This window comes from Osmia lignaria, chromosome 9 (genome assembly GCF_051020975.1).
Source record: "Osmia lignaria lignaria isolate PbOS001 chromosome 9, iyOsmLign1, whole genome shotgun sequence".
NCBI classification, from domain to species: Eukaryota; Metazoa; Arthropoda; class Insecta; order Hymenoptera; family Megachilidae; genus Osmia; species Osmia lignaria.
In genome coordinates, this window is record NC_135040.1 from 15,145,034 (window position 1) to 15,169,464 (window position 24,431).

Consider the following 24,431-nt stretch of genomic DNA (forward strand, 5'->3'; position numbering starts at 1 on the left):
GTTGTCGTATTAATATCAATCTTTTTCGTCGGCAAGCTATTCGTAGACGACGTCGGTGCTATATCATCGATTCCTTACTCTTCTATCACTGACACTCCAGGGAGACCAATCCGATTACACCAATAACTGGAATAGCTTCTTCTCCACGGGATGTCCTTGTAAATCAGTGACTCCCAAATAAAGCAGTACGGTAAACCTGAAACGGCAGAAAGTGAAGATCAGTTACATGCGACATGAGCAACCTTTATTAAAAATAAATTCTAAGAATCCTTCTGAAAATGTTGGAACAAAATAAAATGAAATAGTAGAGATACCGAAGAATATTTCAACTTTCTCCATCTTTTACTAATCTCCTGTCGTGTCAAGTAAATTACTAGATAACTTGATGATGAATATAAAAACGGATAAAAATTCTTCTCCAGCATTGCAAGTGCCCGCACAATCTCATCAATTCAACGGGTTCTTCTCTCTGTAGACCCACATTTCACGCTTTCCCGCATCTTCTCGACAAATGCATTACGATCGAAGGATACCGGAATCTCAGCAAAGAAGAGATGAAATAGAAACCAAGATGTTCGTCCAGAAAGTAACAAAGAGACTACATATTTTAGGAAGTTGCTTGCAAAGGTAACATTGCGAAAGAGAGAACCGCATGTGCATCGGTGCATAATCGATTATGCGAACCCATTTCCACTGTCTCCTTTCGTCCGACAGAAGAGATCCAGTCCTTTCTCTTTCTCCCTCGATCACAGCTCCTTTCAGTCGATTTCATTAGTCCTCTCTTTGCTCCACAGTTCTGTTATCCACTTTATCCTCGTCTCTCTTTACGTGATCTGAACGTATCCATCATGAGATTCCTCCTCGTAGCTGACGGTGCACCGCTGACCAACGCTGACCTACATGATACCGCCGCCCGTGATACGGCTCCATCAGCAAGTCAAATTCGTTTCTTCTTTTTTTTTTTTTTTTGCATCTCCAGAGAATCGATCACTAGAGATGGGATTCGAGCATATTGCAAGTAGGTTCGATATTTGCCCTAAGATTCCAAACGAACGAGAGTTCGTTTTCCAAGAAACTTTGGGTAGCATCTCGGAGGTAGGGACAGTTTCGCGACGATCAACCTGAAACAGGATAAATTTGTTCGTTTATATGCGTCGCCTTGTCGGTGATAGAAGAAGTCACGTTTCCTACGATGATCATACGAAGTACGTGAGAAGTATTTTTCGCTGGTTACGCAATGTTTCCTTGTCGATGATCCATTTCTAGCTGAACGAGAATCGTTTGGAAGGAACGTTGTTGGTTCGGGTTGATTTTGGCTCGATGGATTATCGTGCTTTGCTTGCAGTTTCAACGTTGTTTTAACATTTCAGAGTTGCTGAGGTAGATGGTTACAGTGAAAGAATTTACTGCGAATTTTCCACCTGAAAATGAATGAAACTACGTAGTCGTTCCATCTGTTTTTTAAAAAAATAATAATACCTAATTAATATTTTTTTTAAATGTATATACATATAAAAATATATGGGTGTATCTTGATTAAGTATCAAAACAAACATCAAGGCACTGTTTCAGCATTAATGAGATACTTGGTGCCCACGAATGTCTGGATCTCTTAGAATTCTATTAATAACACGGTTTCACGGATTAAATCACGATTCGTAGCAGTGAATCGTACATTCTTGTATGCATCGGCGAAACATTCGTTGACCTCGGTTGAAGTATCGAGCCAGAGCTAATTTGTGCTTTTCGAATAATTAAATAAAGTTGAAATTTAATTTTGCCCGCGCCATTCAATCTGCGGTTAATTCATTCGTGCGCCAGGAAGGACGACTATTTAATGCGGTATCCATTTTGTATCGTGCCTTGGCAAACCCTTGGCTTCCGCTTCATGAAAAACTCCTCTTTCATTTCCCTTCTGAAATATAATTTTGTCTAAATACTTTGCATTTTTACATAATGTTGAAAATACCATAGCAAGTCTTTTGGTTTATAAAATATTAGAAATATTTTTGACAAAAGTTTTAAACCAGAAAAGGCGAATACTTAAATCTTATGCACTTCGTTGTCGACCTTCATCCCACATTCGAAGCTTCTTTTTATCACCATGACATATATGGAACGCATATGGAGATGGTCCGCGTTGCTCGCAAGGGGCTCTCCTTCTGTAAAAGGTCCCGGTGCAACGGTGTTCCATAAAAATTACATCCTTTGATCGTTTTTGCGCTCGCAGCTTCGCCGGAACGAAGCTCGTATAAACGTTGAGGTTTTGTGTTCAAATTCAAAGTGAAAATAGAAAGTGAACGTAATGATACATCAGTGAGATAAGCTCTAGAGAGTTAAGAGAAGGTTGGTCATCCAACAGGAGAACTATTTCTTCCTTTCAACACGTATGATTCACGTTAGCAAATCTTATCCCAGTGCACTCTCATCCTTGATCTTTGCCAAGTTATCAAGTTAACAATTTTCTTCAAGCATGATGAAATAAAAAAGATTCATAAACTATTGACTCATTCATTGTTCAGAGAATTGAGAATCGTGTACATAGACAAAGAATGTGAATTAATGAGAAATATCCTTTCAACAATTAAAAAAAATGCTGTTTCAGCTTGATTGGTCGATGTGAAAGGTAAAATGAGAATCGATTTCTCGTTTATACGGTGCGAACGCACTGTTGCGCAACTCACGACAATGGCCTGATTGCAAATAGCAATCGTAGCAACTGATAAATTATGTTGATTCGTGCGAAAACCGTTTTGTTTCTTCGCTCCGATCGATGCGTATTTTTGCGCCTTATCGTTGGTTACATCAACCAGCACGAAACCGTGTTTCCCTTGTTAATAATCTCAGACGGTGCGGGTGTTTCCGAAGGAGAATTGGATATTCTTAGAAATGATCGCATCTGTGTTTAGTTAGATTGTTCTGTGTTGATCCTGAAATAGTAACGAAAATGAAATGATCGATAACAAAATTGTAGCTCGTTAATGTTAAAAATAGACTTACGGTTAACTAATAAAAAAAAGATCGTTTCAATTAGAATTACTCTAAATTACATAAACAAGATCTCTTCTTTTTATACGCTGTCCATTGGAATAAAACAACAGAGGTCCCTTAATGTAAAAGCAATAAACATTTTAAAAGGGCTCAAGTTTCCGTCTCGTATTAAACGTCCGTTTTTAGGCTGTAGGACGACGGATTCATCCGTCACGGCTGCGAGACTTCCGTTCTTTGTTTGGCGCCTCTATTTCAGCACATCCTCGAGTACAACTCATCGCAAAGAAAGACTGTAGTTATCGCGAGGACAACATTCGAGTCTTTAACTACAAAATTACGCTATTTCCTTTGCTGCAACAAGTGTTTCGTGGAAGAGCACGGTAAAAACCTCGGGCAATTTGAAATAAATATAAAAAAGAATCCAACTTCTTTCTTGGGGGATGAGTGAAATCTCGTTCAAAGTCACGAGACACGTGTCACGTGACAAAGAAGCGGCACCATGCAATAGTAAATTAAAGGTTGACGTCGTCGTTCATAGTCCATAGAGGCACCTGGTCGATTTCTGACAATGAGAAGCTCTGCAATTACAATGACAATCAATTCGGCAACAGAACGATCCCGATACAGCTGTAATTCACCGTCGAAATGTGTAAACGTCGATACCTGCAATACAATTTCGTTGGATAAACGGGTCTCGGAAACGTTAAATTTACGCTTCCTGTATAAAGAGCCGATCGATCAAGGTTAATAGCTAGCTTCCTGTGTTGATCGCATAATTATGATGGAAACCGTGACGAAATAGTACGTTCTGTCATGTTTGCCGTTTGATTGTCAATGAATAATTGATTGACATTGAAAAAGGATAACTGGAATTCAAGTATGATTACCATCTTCTTTGGCAGATTCTTGGATGAGCAGATGCTTAATTTATTGGCCTCTTTGTACAGTCTGAACATCTGAACCCTCTCACTGGGCCAAGGACTTCTTTGATCCTAATATTAATCTGAGGCTGTCGAACACTGGGCCTTGGGTGCTTATGTATTGTGCTGATTATACACTCTTGAGTACCTACTGAACAAGCTAAAGTGAACTAGAGCGAGATTCGCTCTAGAGTCAACCCTTTTTCGGCTATTCCCGGTCAGACCGGAAATGGCAAAAAAAGAAAAAACAATTTTTTCGGCCATTCGTTGAAATTTTGACCCACAGATATAATTTACAAAAAACTTAAACAAAAAGACACAGTAGTAATCTGATGTTTTTTGGATTTTTTGTATACAGAAGAAAATGTAAAAGTAAAATGACAACTTTTCTAAGCTAAAATTTATAAATATAACAAAAATTCCTCCAGTATATTTTAGAAGAAGTTAGAAACTGTATATACTATAATATAAATAACAGAATTTTGTTATGCCTGACTGAACGAACAAATGACATTCAATGTCAAGCTGTGCAACTATCCAAGAACAGATTACATAAACATATCATTTAACAATGAATATAAATTCGTACCGGCAACGGGGGGGCCTGACAGAAATTTCTTCTTTACCGAGAAACGCAGCCCATAAACTATCATTAACTGTTCAATAAACGCCTCGATAAATGACATAGGTCCGTGTCAGAGGCTGGTGCATTCCTTTTTGCATAAACTCATAAATCCGTACGATTCTGTGAACTCTGGCATTGCATGCATGCTTCTACTGTGTTCCGTGCGTAGGTACTGCATTATTCATTTCGGAGGTAAAAATGGCGGCAAACAAATTTAAACGCAACACCAAGATCGTTCTAAATACACGTCGAACGTATTTCCTTGTTATTGCGTATACCATGTACATGGATTTCGAGTCTCCTGTTGACATAACGCAGCGTTGACAAACACTGCACCGTAAAATCGTAATTGGCATTGAATTAACGTTACGTAAAGCTATTTATATTGAATGTACTCCTTTTAACAGAACGACGCGACCCTGCAAATGATAAAAATTCTGAAGTACTTCCGATTTAGATTAACTAAATCGATAAATGTTTCTGAAACAAATAATATCTAGTCGTCGATATTACTCTAATACAATTTACAGTTGTAAACAAAAAGACCTTGATCAGATAAATTCTATTCATTAAAGTAACCAGTAAGGTGGGATCTATCAGACCCCAACAAGTAGATCGATCAAGCAAAGGAGCTTGTAATTGACAACCTCTCGTTACCGTTAGACTTATTCTTTTCATCGTGGAAAGCCATTGTCTGACTCGTTAGCGAACTAGTCACGTTCTGGAGTTTCACAAATCGTTTATATCAAGCTAAACGCGTATGTACTTCGCGTTACGAGCTTAGAAGCAGAAAACGGTTACAGGAATAGGTTGTGACTCAATATTTAGGCAGCACTGATTTGCCACAGTACATTTAGCAACAATAACTTCGCAGGATCACAGTCACTCCTTGCGATCTAGAATTGATTACCGTACAATAATTACCATAGCTAGCCTATCCAAGATGTGACATTTGTCAGACATTGATTTCCATTAAAATCGTTTTTCTTGAATACAATATGGATGCCCAGACATATTTACCGTGAAAATTGATTGGAAATTGACTGACTGATAAATTAGCCGCGATCCAAATCCATCTTACGAATCGGTACCTGCATGCTTGTACCATGGATGAAGTATAGGCTGAATTGTACATCTACGAGTTTAATTTTCAAATTAGTAAAACATTAATACAGTTATTCAAACTTCTACTGTCTGTAAAACGGAATGTACATACTTGTATCTGGTTCAATTAGATAACCTTTCTTAGAATCTATGTTATAAATCAAAATACTTACTTCCTACAACAGTAAAAGAGAATACCATATTATCGCAAAATATTTAATTTGCAATGCAGAAATAACTGTGCGAGCATTGTTTATTTTATACCACTGCGCGCTTTGCAAATGGTACCTTTAGCACCATCCCACGCTTAGCGAAGAAACTAATTAATTATTAATTCTAATACTTCAACTGAATTCTGACGCTGTTATTTAAAGCTCTTTGTCATTGTAAAACACTTTATTACTAATAATGAAGCGTAAAAGTAATTTATTTTATAAAAAAAGGAGAAAACACTCCCCCTTGATAGTTGCTGCGCTTACGCCTAGGCAGCGCTAGCGGCACTGATTTGGCGGTCTGTTTGAAGAATACAAAAAGAGCGTTTCGATGTGGGATTTTTTTTAGTAGATCCCTGATTGTTTTATTGCATGGACGAAAAATGAAGAAAACGAATATCGATAACTCAATATTCATCGTTGTAAATATAAATTTATTGAAGTCTTCAAGTGCTTATACTGAACAGAAAGAATACGGCAAAATGAACAATTAAGTACACCTAAACTTCATCGCTAAATTCGCCGTATAAATATTTTACATCTATGCAGATTGTATTGTATTTATCATTTTTATATATATATATATATATATATATATATATATATAGTTTATATACAATTCGATATAACGTAGTATATGTAATGTACATACATAATTGTTGGTAGAAAATACGACTTAGTCTTGATGAACCATTTGTTCAGAAGCGATTTTAAATCGTATGTAGAGCAAAATTTTCTATTGATACTCGATCTTTGTACTGTTGTATACATACGTGTATCGCTTACATTGTATTATTGTTACGAAATGTTTTATTTGCGACAAGAATGAACATCCTCGTATGTCTTTCTCTCAGTTCCGCCTTTTCGACAATACACTTTCGTCAGGAATAAGATCAAATGAGCATCGAATGATAAAATTGCTCAAATCGTGACGAACAAGTCTTTTATTGTACTCTTTATTGCGATTTCTTTAGAATATTCAAGTAATTATGTGAAGAACGAAAGTGATTCCTAGTTAGCTTTAACGTAGTTGAAGATGCTTTTACAATTATATTTACAGACCTTAATCACTAATTAATGGATATGGAAATACAACAATGCTGTTCTCGATGACACAGAAGATCATCCCATTAATATGATAATGAAATTAAACAGTCGAGATACGATTACGTATTTGATCAGAATAATAAAAAAGAACAAAACGAATTCCACTATTTCAGAAAGGAGATCTGCATTGTTTGTCACTAAATCTCTTGAAAAACGAGCATTTCTTTTTTTCAAACGAAACATTCCTTAATAATTGTGCTAACGTCCTAAGAACGACCGCCAAGTCGTCTAAGAAACAAGAACAATCTTGTTAAAAAGCTACACTGTCCTCTATGTACAAAAAGAAAAATAAAGGTTGCAAATGAATGACAAACATTTCAAGAAACGAATATAATACACTGTGGACGAAAGAACCATTCTCTTTTTCGCATGCGTTCATTCCTTTGTTTTCCTTTTTGATTGTAACGCAGCTTCTACATATGATTGTTCCCTTACAAAACACATCATCGATGAGTGTCATTGACCTACATGATCCATCGATCACGCGGGCCTGTTTCCTTGGTCACATTGAGAGTGACTCAGAACTGTCTCGACGATCCTCAGGCAGTCATTCACCTGACCTGGTAGTTGGTGCAAGTGTTCACGCAAGTTTCATGTATATCGTGCGGTCCCTCATTTTACAATGCTTCAATTCCCTCAGGGCTCTCTGTGCCTCACTGGGCGATGCGAACGCTACCCTGGCGTCACCAGTGGGCATACCCCTCTCGTTATAACGACGAATAACATTCTCCCTTTTCACATCAAAATCTCCAAAGAATTCTATAATCTCATTGATGTCAGCTTTGAACGGAACATTCTCTAGGGACAGGACACAGCCAGGTTTGCCAAAACCTTCCACATAGTCCATGGAACCTGGGTGTCGACCCAGCAAATGTCTCGGTATACCCATCAGACCCGGGGGACACCTGGGTCCGAATGCAGAGTTACCAAAACGAGGCAGATGATTCATGGGTCCTGAGAATCTTGGTCGCTGTTCTTGAAGCGGAGGGAAGTGCTGTTGTTGCGTCTCCATAACTTGAGGATCCACCATGCCGAGGGTCTCGAGCATTTTTGCTCGTGGGACCAGTTCTATAGTTGGTACGTTCTTACCAAAAGGTAAACCGTTCTTTGCCGTAGCTCTGAGAGCCTCGTCCGTCGTGTCGAACTCGCAGAAACACTCGCCCGCAGGTTTACCACTCTGATTGAGCAACATGTGTATCCGGTGGGGAACGATCCCGATGTCTGAGAAAAAGTCCAGGATGTCACGGTCGATCGTCTGGAAGGGAAGACCCCGCATAATCACGCAGTCAGAGCTGGCTGTCTGGTTCAGGCTGCTCTGCTCGTGTTCGCGTTTCGCTTGAGCAAACTTCTCTTCGGTGATCGCTGTCGCCGTTACAGGTTTACTGCCGATTTTTAACGAGGTGCTGACGGACGCTTTCGCGTCTTCTATTCTGGCGAACTGCACGTAGGCCATGTATTGAGTGCTGCCGGACTCTTTGCTACTGGTGATGAAGAGATCGTTGATCTTCCAATCGTGGAAGAGCTTTGCGATGTCCATTTCTTTGGTAAAGGACGGCAGGTCGGTTAGCAGAATACAGGTGGAGGTTCTTACGTCTTCGACTCCATCCTCCCCTCGGTCTCTCTCTTTCTCAGGCGAATAAGAGTCTACGGCTTTGTCAAAGAGGCTCTCCTCTAGGTGGAGTACCTCCACTTCGGATCCTCTGACGTATCTTGGCGTGTTTAGCGCGAGTTCTTTACCTTCAGCCTTACTGAACTTAACGTAAGCGATACCGACACGGTTCCCGTGATTATCGTTGATCAGCTTCAGTCCATCTTTCCTGATATAGATGCCTTGAAAAGCGTGGCGTACATCGTTGTACGTGGCGCTCAGAGGCATGTTACGGACTTCCACGCAGTGTCCGCTACCGCTGCTGCTCTTGCTGTCGCTGGAGAATCTCGAATTGCTAGTCGTGCTGCGGCTCGACTGCCTGTCGTTGTCGAAATTGAACTGAGAACTGTTCGCTTGAAACGCGTGCGGATTGCGACGGCCCTCCAACTCTTGCACTTTACTCAGGAAGGGATTGTTGGGTCGAATTCCAGGTCTGTAGTTTATGGAACCATTTGAACCGTATATATCGGTCCCGAACTGACCGGATCTACCAGGAAACCTGACCTGATCCATTCTACTCTGTTCATTCTGATTCCAAGGCTCCTTGGATCGGTTCAGCGAGGCCACTCCGCTGGTTAAATTCGGCAGACTCGAGTTTCCTATGTTCTGAGACAAGGAATTCATGCCTACGGTATGCCCAAGTGTCTGCACGTGCGATTGCATCAATCCAACGCTGTTTATCCCGTTTATGGGGAACTGGCTCTGTTGAAGCAGCGACGGATGTCCCATCACGGGACTACTGATCATCATGGATCGTTGCTCGCCATCCTGCGACAAAGCAGCCACGCCAGCGCCCAGAATTCCAGGGGCCAGCATGGCGGCTTGCATCTGAGTCTGAGGTGGGACCTCCCATATGCCATTCTCCAGCGGTTTCTTCGCGCCAGGCACAGGTTTGTCCTTGTGGAACTGACCCACGCAAACGACGTCGTTATTATCATCGTCGGTGGCGTCTTTACGACGTTCACCGGTCGAGTTACGCTTAGCGTCTCTGTCCCTGGATCGTGTACGATCACGAGACCTGGATCGATCGCGACGACGACGCCTGTCTCTCCTATCGCGCTCTCTGTCTCGCGATCTGCTTCTGTCTCGACGTCTACGATCCCGACCTCTGTCTCTGTCTCGCCTATCTCTATCCCTGTCGCGATCACGGGATCGTGATCTGTCCCTGGATCGCGATCTGTCCCGCCTATCCTTGCGATCTTTGCTTGACTCGCTGTCGTTGTCCTTCTCCTTTTCTCGCCTGTCGGTGGGAGATCCTGGCTTCTGAACAACCGGAGGAACCGCGACAGGTGTCGACTGCATGAACGACTGAAGGCTCAGAGTCTGTTGTCTGGCAGCCTCTATCACTTTCTGCATCTCTGTACGGGAACTTAGCAGCAGCTTGATCTTCATCTCCTTGATCTTGCCGCCATCGTGCATCATCGCCTGCCGGGCGTCCTCGTCGGTGCTGGAAATTGCATCGAATTCAAGCCTCCGTCCAAACATCGTCAACATCGATACTCGAAGAGTATTTAAGAACGAACGATGGGAGAAGAATTTTCTTCAATTAGTAGATTTCATTGTATTACCTGAACGCTATAAATGCATCTCCCAGCTCACCACCGACAATGTGCACCCCTCCTTCCGGTATGCTCAAGCCTCTGAAAAATTGGCGAATGTCCAAAGCGTTGGCGGACCATGCCAAATTCTGTAGCCTGATTATCACGCTCATTTTCGATTGTTATTCGAAGAGATCTGCAACCGAGCCGAAGGATTCGAATTAAACGAGGATAGAGAAAGAGTCTTTTGGCAGCGAATTATTTTAAATACACATGAAGGAAACGGAGAATTGTAGAATGAAACTAAAACATTCAAGTTTTCTGATGTTTTATTTCCTTTGTTCTTTTTTGTACAATTCTTTAACGTACATCTCAGTATATACAATATCGTTCTTATCGTTTTTAGTTTAAATAACAAATGTTTCATTTATATACAGGAAAATTCACTCAAATTTCAAAATGCTCCAAGTTTCCAACAGTATCCCTTGCGTATTTCAAGAAAATTTCACACAAATGAAGAAAGTAAATATTTCCAAGAATAAGAGAGACCAAAATCGAATGTAAAACGGTATTAAATTAAAGTACAAGTACAACAGTAGTACCGATGTTCTAAGCTTTCGGACGGCAAACGAAGCTCAAAGGTTTCATCGATCGCTTCATTCTACGACGATGGAAAAGTAGGAATCGCAAAGGAAGACTTTTATTTTCAAATCTCAGCTCGTATTTCCATTGTGTTAATAACCGTTCTATAATAAAGCTGAAGAATTTCTTATGCTCCCATTGGAGTATTTTAAAATCGCCCTAGATCTCTATTCGCATTGTGCTCGGATACCAGGGTACCCCACTAATTAAGTACTAATCAGCTAATTAAAAGCATGTCGACCATTCTATCTGTCGATGTTAATCTTCCGCATAAATTATCGTTTAATTAGTGGAATATTTCCAAGTATTCTTTTTCAATAAGATGATTTAAGAACACGATAAAAGTAACATTGTTATGATAACCTTTTGCGGTATTATCAGTACTCCAATCAGCAGGTATGTTCATAAATGTTTAATAAAAATTTTCTTTCGAAACAACGCGTGTTTAATCATCCTGTACAGGTGTATATACAGTATCTTTTTTTATTTTTGGAGTTCACGTGTTCAAAGTGGTGTTTAACGTTCCAGTTACGTGTAATTCATAAAAGATAGATTATTCAAGCTAAAATATTATGATGAACGAAGTAATTAATTATAGCACGATATGCGTATGTAATTTTGTAAATGTTAAAAATTCCTATTATCCGCATAAATATTGAAGATTTAGTCGAATTTAAATGCAAAAACACAAAGAGATCCCACAGGACAGTCTCCGTATAATCGATCAGAGCATGATTGTTCTCATGCGATGGTGTCTCATTTATGCTGCATCTGCATCCAATGAATCAAACGTTTCGCGATCCTGTAGCGCCGACGATGATTTTGCAGCGATTACAAGTCTGAAACTTGTTCTCTAGATACTCCGATTGGTAAGAGGTATCTCTATTTCATCTTACAAGATTCGAACGATTTTTTCCAAAGCAACGTGTATCCAGGAACGTTTATTGCTTTAGTAAATTCCACGAACGTAGATCCTCCAACGATTCGTTTAACGCCGATAAATCCGTGAAACGCGTTGTCGAGCAACAAACAAACGAACGTATTGCTTGAATAAATCATCTTGTTTAAACTTTTGCCAAATTTTCGAAGCAGAAATAACATCCGCATTATCTTAAGCAATCAATAAGATAAAAATTAAATTTCTTGTGTTTTCAGCGAATCAAAACTGAAATATTATTACTCAGAATATTAATCTTTAGATATTGAGAAATTATAGAGTACAAAGTGTTTTAAATTGGATTTAATTTCCTAAAGTTAATAGTAACGATAATGCAAATTAAGGTACCGGGGTCTGGTTACCCTAATTCAGCGTAATCACGCTTTTTCAGAAATTCGTCAGATTGGTTGATTTATAAATAGAACCGCCGGTAGATCGAAAGTTTAACAGCGCAGACGCTTTTCAAACGTAATCCTTCACCATGTGTGTTCGAATCTTAATTTCGTGCCTGAAATACAGCAAGCCCTCTCTATACGCTCGCAAGCTGGAACCTCCTGCTGCGAGCCTATAGAGAGGATCACTCGACAGACTCCAGAGATCACTCCACAGAGCAAGTAAGTTCTAACTAGTCAAGATTTCTTCTAAAGTTATCAAATAATAGTAGAGTTCAATTACGTTTCTAACGAAGTTAAGTGTCGCAACTTTCTGATCAGGTAAAGATCAATAAAGTTTAGAGCATCGATCATCGCTAGTCTGCCGAGGTTCGGGACCGCCTATCGTTGTCAGCACCGATCATTCAATTGAAAAAACAAAAAGGCACAAAATCGACAACGACGATGTTCATTGCCAGTTTTTTTCAGCTTCCATCCAAACAGCGACGTGTCCATAACGTAGTCGAAGGTAAAAAACGAAACTCCGGAGAAGGAGATTTCAAATGCGTGCCCCATTTTTTTTTCTTTTTTTTCCTATCGTTTCCTGTCTCCTTTTCAATCGTCGAGGACGATCATGATTTTGCGATGCTTCGAAATTTGAGATCACGCTTGGATAAACGTGGATGAACTCTTATTGTAGACTTTGGACTTTTTAGCGGAGAAATAAACTGCGGCAGAAGTATACTTCCGGTTTGAGGTACATACGAAGTGCTGAAGCAGCGACGAGCCTACCGGTTTTCTTTTATCGATTTAGGGGTAGTTTCTCCAATCTAGGGGGAGAATCTCGTTTCAAAATCTGTTCTGCTTCAGGAGGATCAGATTTCGAATTCCTAAGCATACATCAGAAAATAAGGTAACGAGAAAAAATTCTTTCTTGAAGAACTTATAAATCGTACATAATTAAAAAAAAAAAATGGTCGACGTTTTCCAATTTCCCTCCTCACCTTCTGAAGTTCATTATGAACTACCTTATTTGTTAAAGCGTAATGTAAAAAAAAAAGAAATTATATTACTAGTATGTCACTGTAAATTAGATTCGTATAGTTTTAATACGTTCCATTAGAATGTTTTGAAGATACCATTTTTTTTAAAAAACATTTACGAAAGCAGGAATGAGGGATAGGAGGTCGATGTCGGTCCAAAATCGCCGTAATTCGAAGCTGGCTGCACGTTCAGCTCAAGCACAAAAGAAAGGTCGAAGTACCATTACAGATGTAATACAGGTTCCAACTCGATTCCATTCACCAGGCTTTTATGCGGCCATTCTGAACCTGTAGCTGCATCAACTTACAACCATTCACGACGACCAAGACATCGTGTCTCTCTGTCTCTCCCATGATTATTATTTCGAGATAAGCCTTATCAATGCTCGAAACTTCCTTTGCACTCACCTTCCTCGATATTAGACTATAAAGTTGCATTAAAATGTCGCCGAAATGAATCGAGCGAAAGAAGTTTCGAATGCTGTCGCATCCATAACCTCAAATTTACGCGAACGAGGTCGCGTCGAAACGCTCAGCACGATTACGAACGAAAATATACAACTCATGACTATTATAATAATGGCAAGCTTCTGTGTTGTGTGCACGATCTAATTATGCGTCATCAAAAATTGTAAATATAGAACTGTATGCGCACGACACAACAGAAGCACGTATGCTGTGTAGGCGGAAGGTAATTCTTAGATTGCTGTTGTCCACGTATAAATATACTCCGTTCTTGCGACGAGCAGTAAAACGATTATGTTAACATCTTCGATGATGGATTCAACGCTGTTTACTATGCGTTTTACGTTTTCATATTTAGCAATTTAATTTTTTATAAAATTCTATTTTACGATTGTTTTATCATTAATGCGGTACGGTTTAATCGTTTACGAACGCGGAGTCATAGTGCTGAATAGAGATTCATATATGATTATATATGTATATTACTATTCTTGTATAATGAAAACCAAACAAAAAGGTATACTGCACTTTCAAGTATCAGTGCAACAGAAGGAACAGTGTTTAGAAAAGTTTGTAGAGTAATTCGATGACCACTGTGTCCACGTAGAGCATGCAACAGAAATGCACTTGAATGAGAAGGCGATGACTCCCAGCTTTCAAGGACCACGCAAGAAAAATGCACTTCACAGCAAAGAAGAGTCAGGAGATAGAGATGCGGCAGATATTCCACTTCAGCATTTTTGGCTCCTTTTTTTTTGTTAATTTATCTGACCACTACATGAAAATCACGAACGATGCCTACTCGACCTTTTCTCGTAATTTTCACTTTGCTTATTTTAATTGAATATGTATGCATGTTGGATATTCTCAGAAGTTTATATAAATATTGTTTTTTTTTTTTTTTTTTTAATCAGTAAAGTAATCATATAAAACTTATGTCCTATATTTAAAAAATTTCTCTGTTTAAAATATTCAATAATTTGTTTAAAGAACAAGCTACTGTGATATAAAATAATTTAATTTAAACTTTGCAAAATATTTAAATATTTTATTTGTGCAAAGCTTTCTTTACCATGAATAAACTTACCTCTTTTCATTGATAACTAATGAATCAAGGTATACAAATATATGCAACAAAATAAAGGTTTAATAAAGAGCTTAACTCTGATGTTTTAAAGACTGCAAATATATATTTAAAGCTTAATAAAACCTATGAGTTATATAAGAAAAGTTACTCTATTATATTTCACTCTATATCATTGAAATTCATGACATGTATATTTTGTGAAGAACTATCAATTTTCTTTATTTCATAAAGGTAAGTTTATAATGCTAGGATTTACTGATAATGATTAATATTCTTAAAAAATGAAGAACATGAGATAATCATGCAAACATGTAGAATGTTCTCCATTTCTGTTTAAAATATCTTGTTTTTCATTTCTTTATTATTCCTGCTGTTGTTATTTTCATTAATTACTTACCATGTCTTATTACATGAAATAAATATAGAATAAAAACAAAACTGTTTTGGATGAGATATAAATGTGAAATTATAATGCTTAATTATCAAGAATTATCTTGAAACATTCCAAGATAATGAAGAACTAAATGAGCCTGTAGTAAAATCACAACACTTCCCTCCACGATTATGAGCTAGATTTTATTACATTACTTATGAAGCATTACCTTCGGCTTTAGATACTTCAGAAATTTCTTCCTTCTTCACCCTCAGTTAAAATGTACGATGAAAGATAAGAAGTCGATGAGAATAAAGACGACCAAGCAGCAAACAGTCCATCAGCGAAGGACAATAAAATGGAGAAGTGGAAAAGGAGTCAACTGCACCGTGTCATTGTATAAAAGTCCACTGATGACGCGGATACCTGATCTTGACACCTAACACACACTGACTTGCCTAAGATCCTGCAACACACACCATTTTTTCCATACTGTACCTACAACCACATATTATACACACTGTAACTATAAACTCTAGATATATTTTAAGTGTGTTGCTATCTCACTTACATAGCTTTTAATTTTTTAACAATTTCATTAAATCAATGTTTGGGTTTGTCATTATTACATAATTCTGCGATATTTGAGATAACGTAAATAACATGAAAAATAACAACTTAAGTTACAGTTCATAAACTTATTATTTGATACAAAGCAACCATATTGAATTCCGACGCCCATGTTCTCTTCTAAGTATAAAACAATCGCCCAAAGCAAAGAAACTTAACTCGTCGTTAATAATATCAGAATACTACAGAAAAATATATGAATTTAAAGATTTCATGCATATGAAATTGAGTTCCGAAATAAGCAGTGAACTTATAAGACAAGAGAGACTTCTTTTACGTTGTATTACCCGTTCGCCATGTTCGTAGCTTAAAAATTTTGATGGAAATATTTGAGAAGTACACCAGAATATTTGACTCACCGAACTTACTATGAAAAAACGGCGGATCTCATAAGGAGAATGCTGATTTCAGGCGTCGTAAATAAGTTTAAACGAGAGAACAAAGAAATTTTCTTTCCCAATAAACGCCAAATGCTTCCTTAATCCTATTCTGGAATGGCTGCCGCTTTCCGTGCATTTGCTCGAGTGAACCCCGTAGAAGCGTCGTTCAGTGCTGCCAATAGCATAAAATAAAATTCGTTATTAGATCCCTAATATTAAACCTTAATAGTCTTATAAATAAATAATAAGTCTTGAATAATATGCATCACATTTTGTACAAAATTAAATAAATAGTTTCATCCTCGATATGGTTTTTTTTATACATAATACAAAGAGGGCGTTAGTATAGCACACTCTTTGGACAACACTGTGTAGCCCGCGAAATAGTTTCTGGACGTTCGAGAAGCCACGAAGTGGTTCGATTTCGCGGGTATACGTTAGTTCGTTCAGTTTATAGAAGGTAATAGAGAGAAAAATGGCGATGGCAACAACTCAGGTGAAGGGAAGTGGTTGGCCGCGAAGAGCAAGTAATAGTTCATTTGAAGGAAAGGTGGTGCAGAACCAGTCCGTAACTATCAACAGGACAGTGAATTTGTAAGTGATAATTAGTATGTGACTTAATTACATTATTTTTTAGAGTTAATGTTTTGACTGCCTCTCCTGTAGAACAACTATGGCCGGTTAAGAGACGCTAGCAATTAAAATTATGTTCCTAACACCTTTCGATACATCTTACATGGTACAACCATGAGACGGCTGTTCATCTTTTCGTTAAGTATCTACGGAAATTTTAAGCAGCGCATTTGAATTATTGCCTCGATTATTATATCATTCCGTAATTATTTACGTCTGTTTGTTATCATGTGGTATAACCAACTATTTCAGTGTATCCTGAAATCTATATACATTGCAATAAACAATTTTTTCTTTATAGTACATTTTTTTTAACTGCTTAAAATTTCCTGATATAGAATAAAGTTATATCTTTTGTGCTTTACCTGCACAAAGTATACAACCTTGGTTATAGAGAAGCTGATGAGAAACAAATTTCATTTCTATTTGTCAATTTATAAAGGCTGTAGCCATCGTATATGTAATGTACGCTGGCCTTTTTTATATACTGAATGTATGTTTGCGTACAAAACATGTTCTGTTATTTTTTTACAGTCACTGTAATAGCGTGACTGTTAATTTGTAATGCGTATACATTTGAAAGCAGTTGTATCATCACTGTTAATTGTTTTCACTTGTACATTATGAATTATTTTTATGTCCTGTATAAAATGAAAAATGTACAAAATAATTCCGCCAGTTAAATTGTTATGCTCTAAGACTTGTACACAACCTGTAATACTTAAAAATTAATGGTCTTTGTATTTTTCTTTTTTTTTTTTCATTAGTAAATTGGCCTTTCACTTTTTATGTAAAGTGCAATTTGCAATAGAAAACATTTTTGTATTTACATTATCATGAATGTATTTGTCTCAGGTAGTTCATAAATGTATCTAGCTGTTAATCTAATAAATCATGAAATGTGCATTGATATGAACATTTTGAATAATACTTCATGAAATGATGAAGTTAATTTAAAGTAGTCATAAAGTGTCACATATTGCATTCTAAGATTTATATCTTTTAAAAATGCGTTATTGTTAATATTTCATATCTCATCTGACATTAAAAACTGTATTATATCTATTACATATATACAAACATATCACAAAGCACTATTTGATACTTATAAGTGGATAATAATATATAATCTAACAAGTCAATTATATAATTGTTTTGATCTCACTTTTGCATTTTGGGAATACGGTACTTGAAAAGTACCAGAAAGAATGAGAAAGATATTTGTATACAAAAAAAAAGTTGTTGGAAGATATCAATATATAACCTATAGATCACATTATTTATAATAATAAAAAATTACAAATATATGAGAGTAGTATAAATACATGTATTGTGTACTTCAAAATGAATGGTATAAGTACATTTGATAAACATCCTATAAAGATGTAATGTTATAAGTAATATAATGCTTTGTACATATCAGGTCAATTTTTGTATGTATAATTACTATAGTTAAAAACCATATGTATGTGGTTATTACTGAAAGATTTGCAATTATATAAGAATATTGTTTACATTGATGTACACTGTTCAACATTGTATTTACATACAAGCTTTGTAAATTTTACAGATGTAAATTCCTTTAATTGCCATTTATTCTCAATTATATACATATATAAATATACCTTGGTTCAATATATATATATATATATATATATACATTCTTAAACACAGAAATGTTAAACAAAATATTTGTTTTTATATCATATATCTGTATGTTATTCTAATTGCTTGCATGAAAAACTATATTTTCTGTTTTGTATCAAATGTGGAATTTAATATAAGGTACCTGGGTGCAAAATTACATGCTCAATCTAGTGCATTGTGAGTACCTGTATAATCTTTACAATTATATATTGTAAAATTATTTGTGAGAATAATGTTGAAGAAACCGGATTTAGTTACTGAAGGATTATATAAAAGAAATAAGAACCTAACACAAAAATAAAACTCATTTATCATAGATATCCTTTGACAAACTATACATTTGGAACAAAAGAGCCACTCTTCGAGAAAGATCCATCAGTACCAGCAAGGTTTCAGCGCATGCGAGATGAATTCGACAAAATTGGAATGCGGCGCAGCGTAGAAGGGGTCTTATTGGTACATGAACATGGATTACCACATGTCCTCCTTCTACAATTGGGAACCACGTTCTTCAAATTGTAAGCATAAATTTTGTGTGTAAAAATGTCACGAAATTTATGTTACGTGCATGTGTTAAATATTTTGTATATTTTTTTGTATTTTCTAGGCCTGGAGGAGAATTAAATGCAGGAGAAGACGAGGTAGAGGGCCTAAAACGGCTCCTAACAGAGGTAACAGTTAGCACGACGCCTTATGCTACCTTACAGGGTAGCTAGGAGTGGCACTTTGATATGTTAGATTGTAATACTGACTAGGAATCTATTGTATCATTCCTACAAACATTTGTAGAACTTATGTAACCGGGCCTGTAGCTCAAAATAGGGGAGTTTTTAATTTATTATGTTAGAATTTATACTTTTAGTGTGCTGCATGCCCGGACACTTTGTTGTTCATAATAATACATTTATAATGTGTTACATTATATGTATCATGGTTAGCTAAGAACATTGTTCTTATTTCTCTCATATGTATTAACTCAGACAGAAAGGGGCAGCAGGTGAAGATTGTATGATTATAACAAGAAGACTGTATCGTACATATCTGTTAACATTTTGTTGTCATCCGTTGACGAAAACAAAAGGAAAAAGATGTATTAAATAATATATAGTCTTAAAATTCTTGTTAGAAAATAATTAAAACACGCAGGCTCGTAATTTTTCTTAATGTGATTAATAGGCAATTTTCAGATTTTATACCTTTATACATTTATTCAATTTCTAATTAAAATGACAAACGTATGTACAACAGCTGTTTCATTTAATTAGGTATCTGTAAGCAAAGGAAGCCGAAAGTATTTGAATCAAATACTTCTGGCCCGTGTTGTTGATTATATAGAAGTTACAGGAACATGTAAGGAAATTGTTGATTAGATTGTTAACAGAATTGATAAGATTATACAGCCGTTTTAAATCTGTAAAAAAAAAAAGTATTGTAACCATGTTCTTAGTGGACTGAGCGAAGAAGACTGTCTCGTAATATCTATGAACGAAATATAAAAACATTAAAAAATTAGGTAGTATAATATTAAAATAATTTTTAGACATTTGGACGTCAAGACGGAGTTAAACAGGAATGGGTGATAGAAGATACCATTGGAAACTGGTGGAGACCAAATTTTGAACCGCCTCAATATCCTTATGTACCACCACATATTACAAAACCAAAAGAGCATAAAAGGCTATTTCTTGTTCAGTTACAAGAGAAAGGTAATATGCTCGTTTACTGAGAAATCAAATACGACATAAATTAAGATCATAACAAAGTTTTGAATTTTTAGCCCTATTTGCAGTACCTAAGAACTACAAATTAGTTGCTGCACCATTATTCGAGTTGTATGATAACTCTCAAGGGTACGGACCAATTATATCATCTTTACCACAGTCACTTTGCAGGTACATTAAATATAGAAAGCTATTAATCATTAAATATACCCAATACAATATACAGTACTTCTAATACTTCATTTTATGTTTCAGATTTAATTTTATCTATATGTGAAAGAGAATCTAAGCGAGAAAATGGAATAAATTTTATTTAAGTTAATAGAAATTATTATTAGTACATGTATGTATGAGATGATGAGTGAACCTGCAAAAAAAGACTTGTGTTCTATGTATAATATGACGTGCACTACAAATTAAATCATTTTTTAAGTAGTACTTATACAATTAGCACTTTTAATCTCTAATCCTTATATTTATGTCATTTCTTCGCTTCGTATTTAACGATAGCGATCATTATATCAGCGTTTAGTCGTAAGATGTACATATATTGTTAAATTTCAGCGTTTTCATATTATTGTAAAGTGTATTAGCTTTATGTTCCAACTTCTCTACTGGAAAGTATTTAATATATATATAATTTTGTAAAAGTACAATACAATTCAGAATGTGTGATCTTCGAAAAATTAAACCTTCAATTGATACCAAAGTTACTGTAATGTTTCTTTGATTTTATGGTTTGATTCTAAGATTTCTAGATGAACAGTTGGACATTTGATACTGATAAGCTTTCAGTATTAAGTATTATATTTTAAATAAATAAAATGGTCGAATAAATATCTGTAAGTTCAAGATATAAATGAAGAATTATCATATGAGTTTACAGGCTATATGGTTAGTTCCGCCATTTTGTATTTGATGAGGTATTCAACGAACACGTGCATCTGACGTTCAGAAGTGTCAGAGCGTTTACTTGAAATGTGATTCGGAATTTATGTATAGTGTAACAGAAAAGAATACATATTCATTTAGAAAATGGCGCGAAACGAAACAATTATGACAAAGGTACATACAAGGTCAATAATTTTGTACGTTTTATTCGAATTCAATATGCTTATCTTATCTTAACCTGTGTCTGTGATACCTTTCATGGCTTATTTTATGCTCTGTAGATACAAAAAGTGGAAGACACTTTGAAAGACTCCATGTATAAGGTTGATGTCCTTGAAAAAAAACTTAGGACCAAATTACTTACAATAGAAAGTCGGGAACAACTAGAGACAAAGTTAGAAGAAATCAAAGGGGTATTAAAAAAAAATGAAGAAAAACTGAAACATTTAAGAAAGGAAAATACGAAATCATTCATGGTAGCAGGAAGCTTAGTTTTTATATGTTTCCTGCTTTATGGATTGTACCTGATGATTTATGGAAAGATATAATTTAAAAGTTTTACATACCTGTATATTAAAGGGAATACTATATTAATTACATGCATATGGACTGTTACAAGTAAAAGATAAGATTTATACTGTAATATCAATTGCTTTTATATTAATGGAAAATGTTTTTCACCTTATGTTTTATATTGTATTGAACAAATAAGATTACAAAATGATACAAATGAGATCAGTATTAAACTTACAACAACATAAGCAGCAATATTTTATTCTTTAACTCATTACACAAGAGAACTTATAGTATAAAACATTACTTTCATAAATATTCCACAAATGAGACAAAGAATAAGATTTTATTCATACCAGTTTTACAATTAATATTTTTATACAATTTGAAAAATATCATCCATTAAACTATTAGTGCAATATAAAAATATATATTTTTAAATACAATATATTACATTAGTTTTGTAGCCTGAACAACGAAATCATATTGTGGTGTACCCGCCTGACGACTTTGGATATATTTAGCATGTACTTCAGTATCTAAGTAACTACATTGAACTGCAGGATTTTCTTTCATAGCAGATTTCCACTCCATCTGAAATTGTAAATAAAAAATTTATAATTATGTATACACTAATTTTTATAAAACGGTTTTATATTATGTTCATTAAATAAATTTTTAATTTACCAGTCTCTTAAAACGATCGCGAGGTATAGTAAACTGATCCCCGCGTAGAAATTTAATTATATCAGATCTTTCAAACCATGGCCAGATCATGAAATCCACCATTCCAGGAGAGTTACCATGGAAGAATAGTGTTTTTCTTAATGTAAGTTCTCTCTCAAAAAGACCTAATTCAGTCAATGCTTCATTAAATACATCACGATCTGCAGATGTATTTTGATACAACTACAATAAAAAAATAGCTGCAATTTTACATTTACACAGATAATATTTGTTTTACAGGACTTGTATATTACAATTGTATGTACCTTGTACATAATATTTATAACAGTATTAAATCTAGAGATCAACAGTTTATTCTTAGCCCTGGCCACAGGGTCATCAGGATATAGTTTGTTTTGTGGATATGATTCATCTAAACAATCAGCAATGATAAGGCTTTCATATAATGTTTCTCCACTCTGAAACTCTATACAAGGTACTTTACCCAAAGGACTTTTTTCTATTAACCACTCAGGTTTATGTGTTAAATTTACATAAACAACATCATATCTGTAATTACAAAATAATTAAAAAAATAACTATTGAAAGAACACGTGAGAATGAAGGATACACATATCAACACAAATATAACTGACCTATTTAGGAGAAGTAAATATCCAAAATATAAAACAAAATTCGATTAATGAAACTATATCTTATTAAATTAATTAACTTACGGTATATGTTTTGCATCCAGTACTAAATGAATTCTTTGCGCGTACGGACAAAATCGCATGCTATATAAACGTATTTTTCCAGGTACAACGGGCGGGGCAACCGATCCTGTAATATGATGAAATAAATAGAGTTATTTATAATTACACTCGATTCTATCGAGAATATGTTCTTACCGGAAGATAAATGTGTAGAACTCATTCTGGTTGTCCCGTTGATTATAAATTTGGCAAAAATTCTTTCCTAAAATTTTACAAATTTCTCTTTCGCTACGAATGTTTCACATTTTCTTGTAACCTAAACGGTCTAATAAACATCAGCGGTAGTTCAAGGTTCTTTCTATACAGGCGTAGGTTACCTGCAGTTAATCTGGAAAGATCTCTTTCCATAATTTACATAAAAAGATATCATCGTTATTATTATAAGGCGTTCATAAAATCATCTCAATAGTAATGATCGAGATAACTGTTCATAACTGATAATTTTATCCGCGCTTTTCCAATTATCGGAAAATGTTCAGTTGTGAAAATTTGAAATGTACATATGTATATCGATTCACAAGTGACAACTTTTGAGAAAAAATTTTTAGTCATATTTTCATGCATATAGGAACTTCTAGTATTTCAGTGTTGGCTCTCGAACTAAGGAACAGTAGTGCCCTCGTGTACTTTTAAAACGTGGTTCCTGAAAGGTATGCAATAATTCTTGTTTTATTTTATTTTGTTGATCATTGCTTAATAAATGAAACATTTATTGTTTAAATAGATAATAATTTCGAATAGCTGTACTTTGGGAGACCTGCAAGCTTTAAAATTACGTATATCATTGATTTGCGCGGATAACCATTGCTGCTTTCGATTATCGCACCATGGATCGAGTCAGGTATCGCATATTACCGTTATTATTCCAAAGTTACAAGTAATTAGTTATGTTAGATCGTTATATGTCTGTTAATTCTGATCGGTATTATTAGATCCGTACCTTCAAGAACATTTGCAAGAAGAATCTATTCAAAATATGGCGGTGTATTTGGAAGGAAATACTCCAAGTGGCTGAAATCACGCGTGACTCATAAATAAACTACTACTTATAGGAAAGCTGCAAAGAAATGGTAATTCTACAATTATTCAAATAGTAACTTACAATATAAACAAAATTCATTTTGGGAAGTATTTCTAAATGTTACTGCAAATATATGAGAGGTGGACCTAGAATTCTTACTGGGGGGGGGGAGGGGGAGGGGGAGGGCAAGCATCTAGAAATATATCATTGAATCTTTCTTCCACGATTTTAAATTTGTTTATATCTTCAATTTAAATGCCATTTGCAACAAAATAAATTGACAATACTAGTCACTATTTAATTACTCATCAAGATTTTTTAAAACACAGTCTACCATTTGCTGCTTCCCAAAAGTACAAAGAGAAAAGGGGTTAAAGCGTCGATTGGTTTCGCTCAGCCGGTGCCTTTATCAAGACCCGACTCTTCACCTACTGTAATAACCGTACACAGAGAAGATCAGAGGGTCGTACCGCTTAGGTAAGTGGTAGCG

The 24,431-nt window shown here is 35.7% G+C and overlaps 4 protein-coding genes across 6 annotated transcripts; 2 read left to right on the forward strand and 2 right to left on the reverse strand.

Annotated features, from left to right (window-relative positions):
• Positions 1-939: 939 nt before the first annotated feature.
• Positions 940-16,228, reverse strand: LOC117611673 (uncharacterized). Of its 2 annotated transcripts, none has more exons than XM_034339726.2 (10): positions 16,053-16,228; positions 15,293-15,529; positions 10,176-10,341; positions 4,501-10,054; positions 3,655-4,062; positions 3,418-3,569; positions 3,001-3,342; positions 1,510-2,930; positions 1,192-1,421; positions 940-1,121 (listed from the first exon to the last, which is right to left on the reverse strand). In XM_034339726.2, the coding sequence occupies exons 3-4, from the start codon at positions 10,316-10,318 to the stop codon at positions 7,540-7,542; spliced, it is 2,658 nt and encodes an 885-aa protein (XP_034195617.1). In that variant the 5' UTR covers positions 10,319-10,341; positions 15,293-15,529; positions 16,053-16,228; the 3' UTR covers positions 940-1,121; positions 1,192-1,421; positions 1,510-2,930; positions 3,001-3,342; positions 3,418-3,569; positions 3,655-4,062; positions 4,501-7,539. The 2 variants fall into 2 exon arrangements, with proteins under 2 accessions (XP_034195617.1, XP_034195626.1); XM_034339735.2 differs by having other exon boundaries at positions 16,062-16,227.
• A 181-nt stretch (positions 16,229-16,409) lies between these two features.
• Positions 16,410-20,690, forward strand: Cpsf5 (cleavage and polyadenylation specificity factor subunit 5). The gene is made up of 6 exons (XM_034340128.2): positions 16,410-16,667; positions 18,671-18,871; positions 18,961-19,024; positions 19,894-20,059; positions 20,131-20,245; positions 20,330-20,690. The coding sequence occupies exons 1-6, from the start codon at positions 16,549-16,551 to the stop codon at positions 20,349-20,351; spliced, it is 687 nt and encodes a 228-aa protein (XP_034196019.1). The 5' UTR covers positions 16,410-16,548; the 3' UTR covers positions 20,352-20,690.
• Positions 20,691-20,706: 16 nt separating this feature from the next.
• LOC117611817 (uncharacterized) lies at positions 20,707-21,665 on the forward strand. The gene is made up of 2 exons (XM_034340157.2): positions 20,707-21,139; positions 21,247-21,665. Exons 1-2 carry the CDS (start codon positions 21,110-21,112, stop codon positions 21,511-21,513), a joined length of 297 nt encoding a protein of 98 aa, XP_034196048.1. The 5' UTR covers positions 20,707-21,109; the 3' UTR covers positions 21,514-21,665.
• A 140-nt stretch (positions 21,666-21,805) lies between these two features.
• On the reverse strand, positions 21,806-23,264 carry LOC117611799 (pyrimidodiazepine synthase). 2 transcript variants are annotated; one of them, XM_076689927.1, is made up of 6 exons: positions 23,056-23,264; positions 22,882-22,987; positions 22,650-22,714; positions 22,471-22,577; positions 22,166-22,387; positions 21,806-22,072 (listed from the first exon to the last, which is right to left on the reverse strand). In XM_076689927.1, exons 1-6 carry the CDS (start codon positions 23,078-23,080, stop codon positions 21,929-21,931), a joined length of 669 nt encoding a protein of 222 aa, XP_076546042.1. In that variant the 5' UTR covers positions 23,081-23,264; the 3' UTR covers positions 21,806-21,928. The 2 variants fall into 2 exon arrangements, with proteins under 2 accessions (XP_076546042.1, XP_034195998.2); XM_034340107.2 differs by having other exon boundaries at positions 22,471-22,714; positions 23,056-23,257.
• Between the last annotated feature and the right edge of the window lie 1,167 nt (positions 23,265-24,431).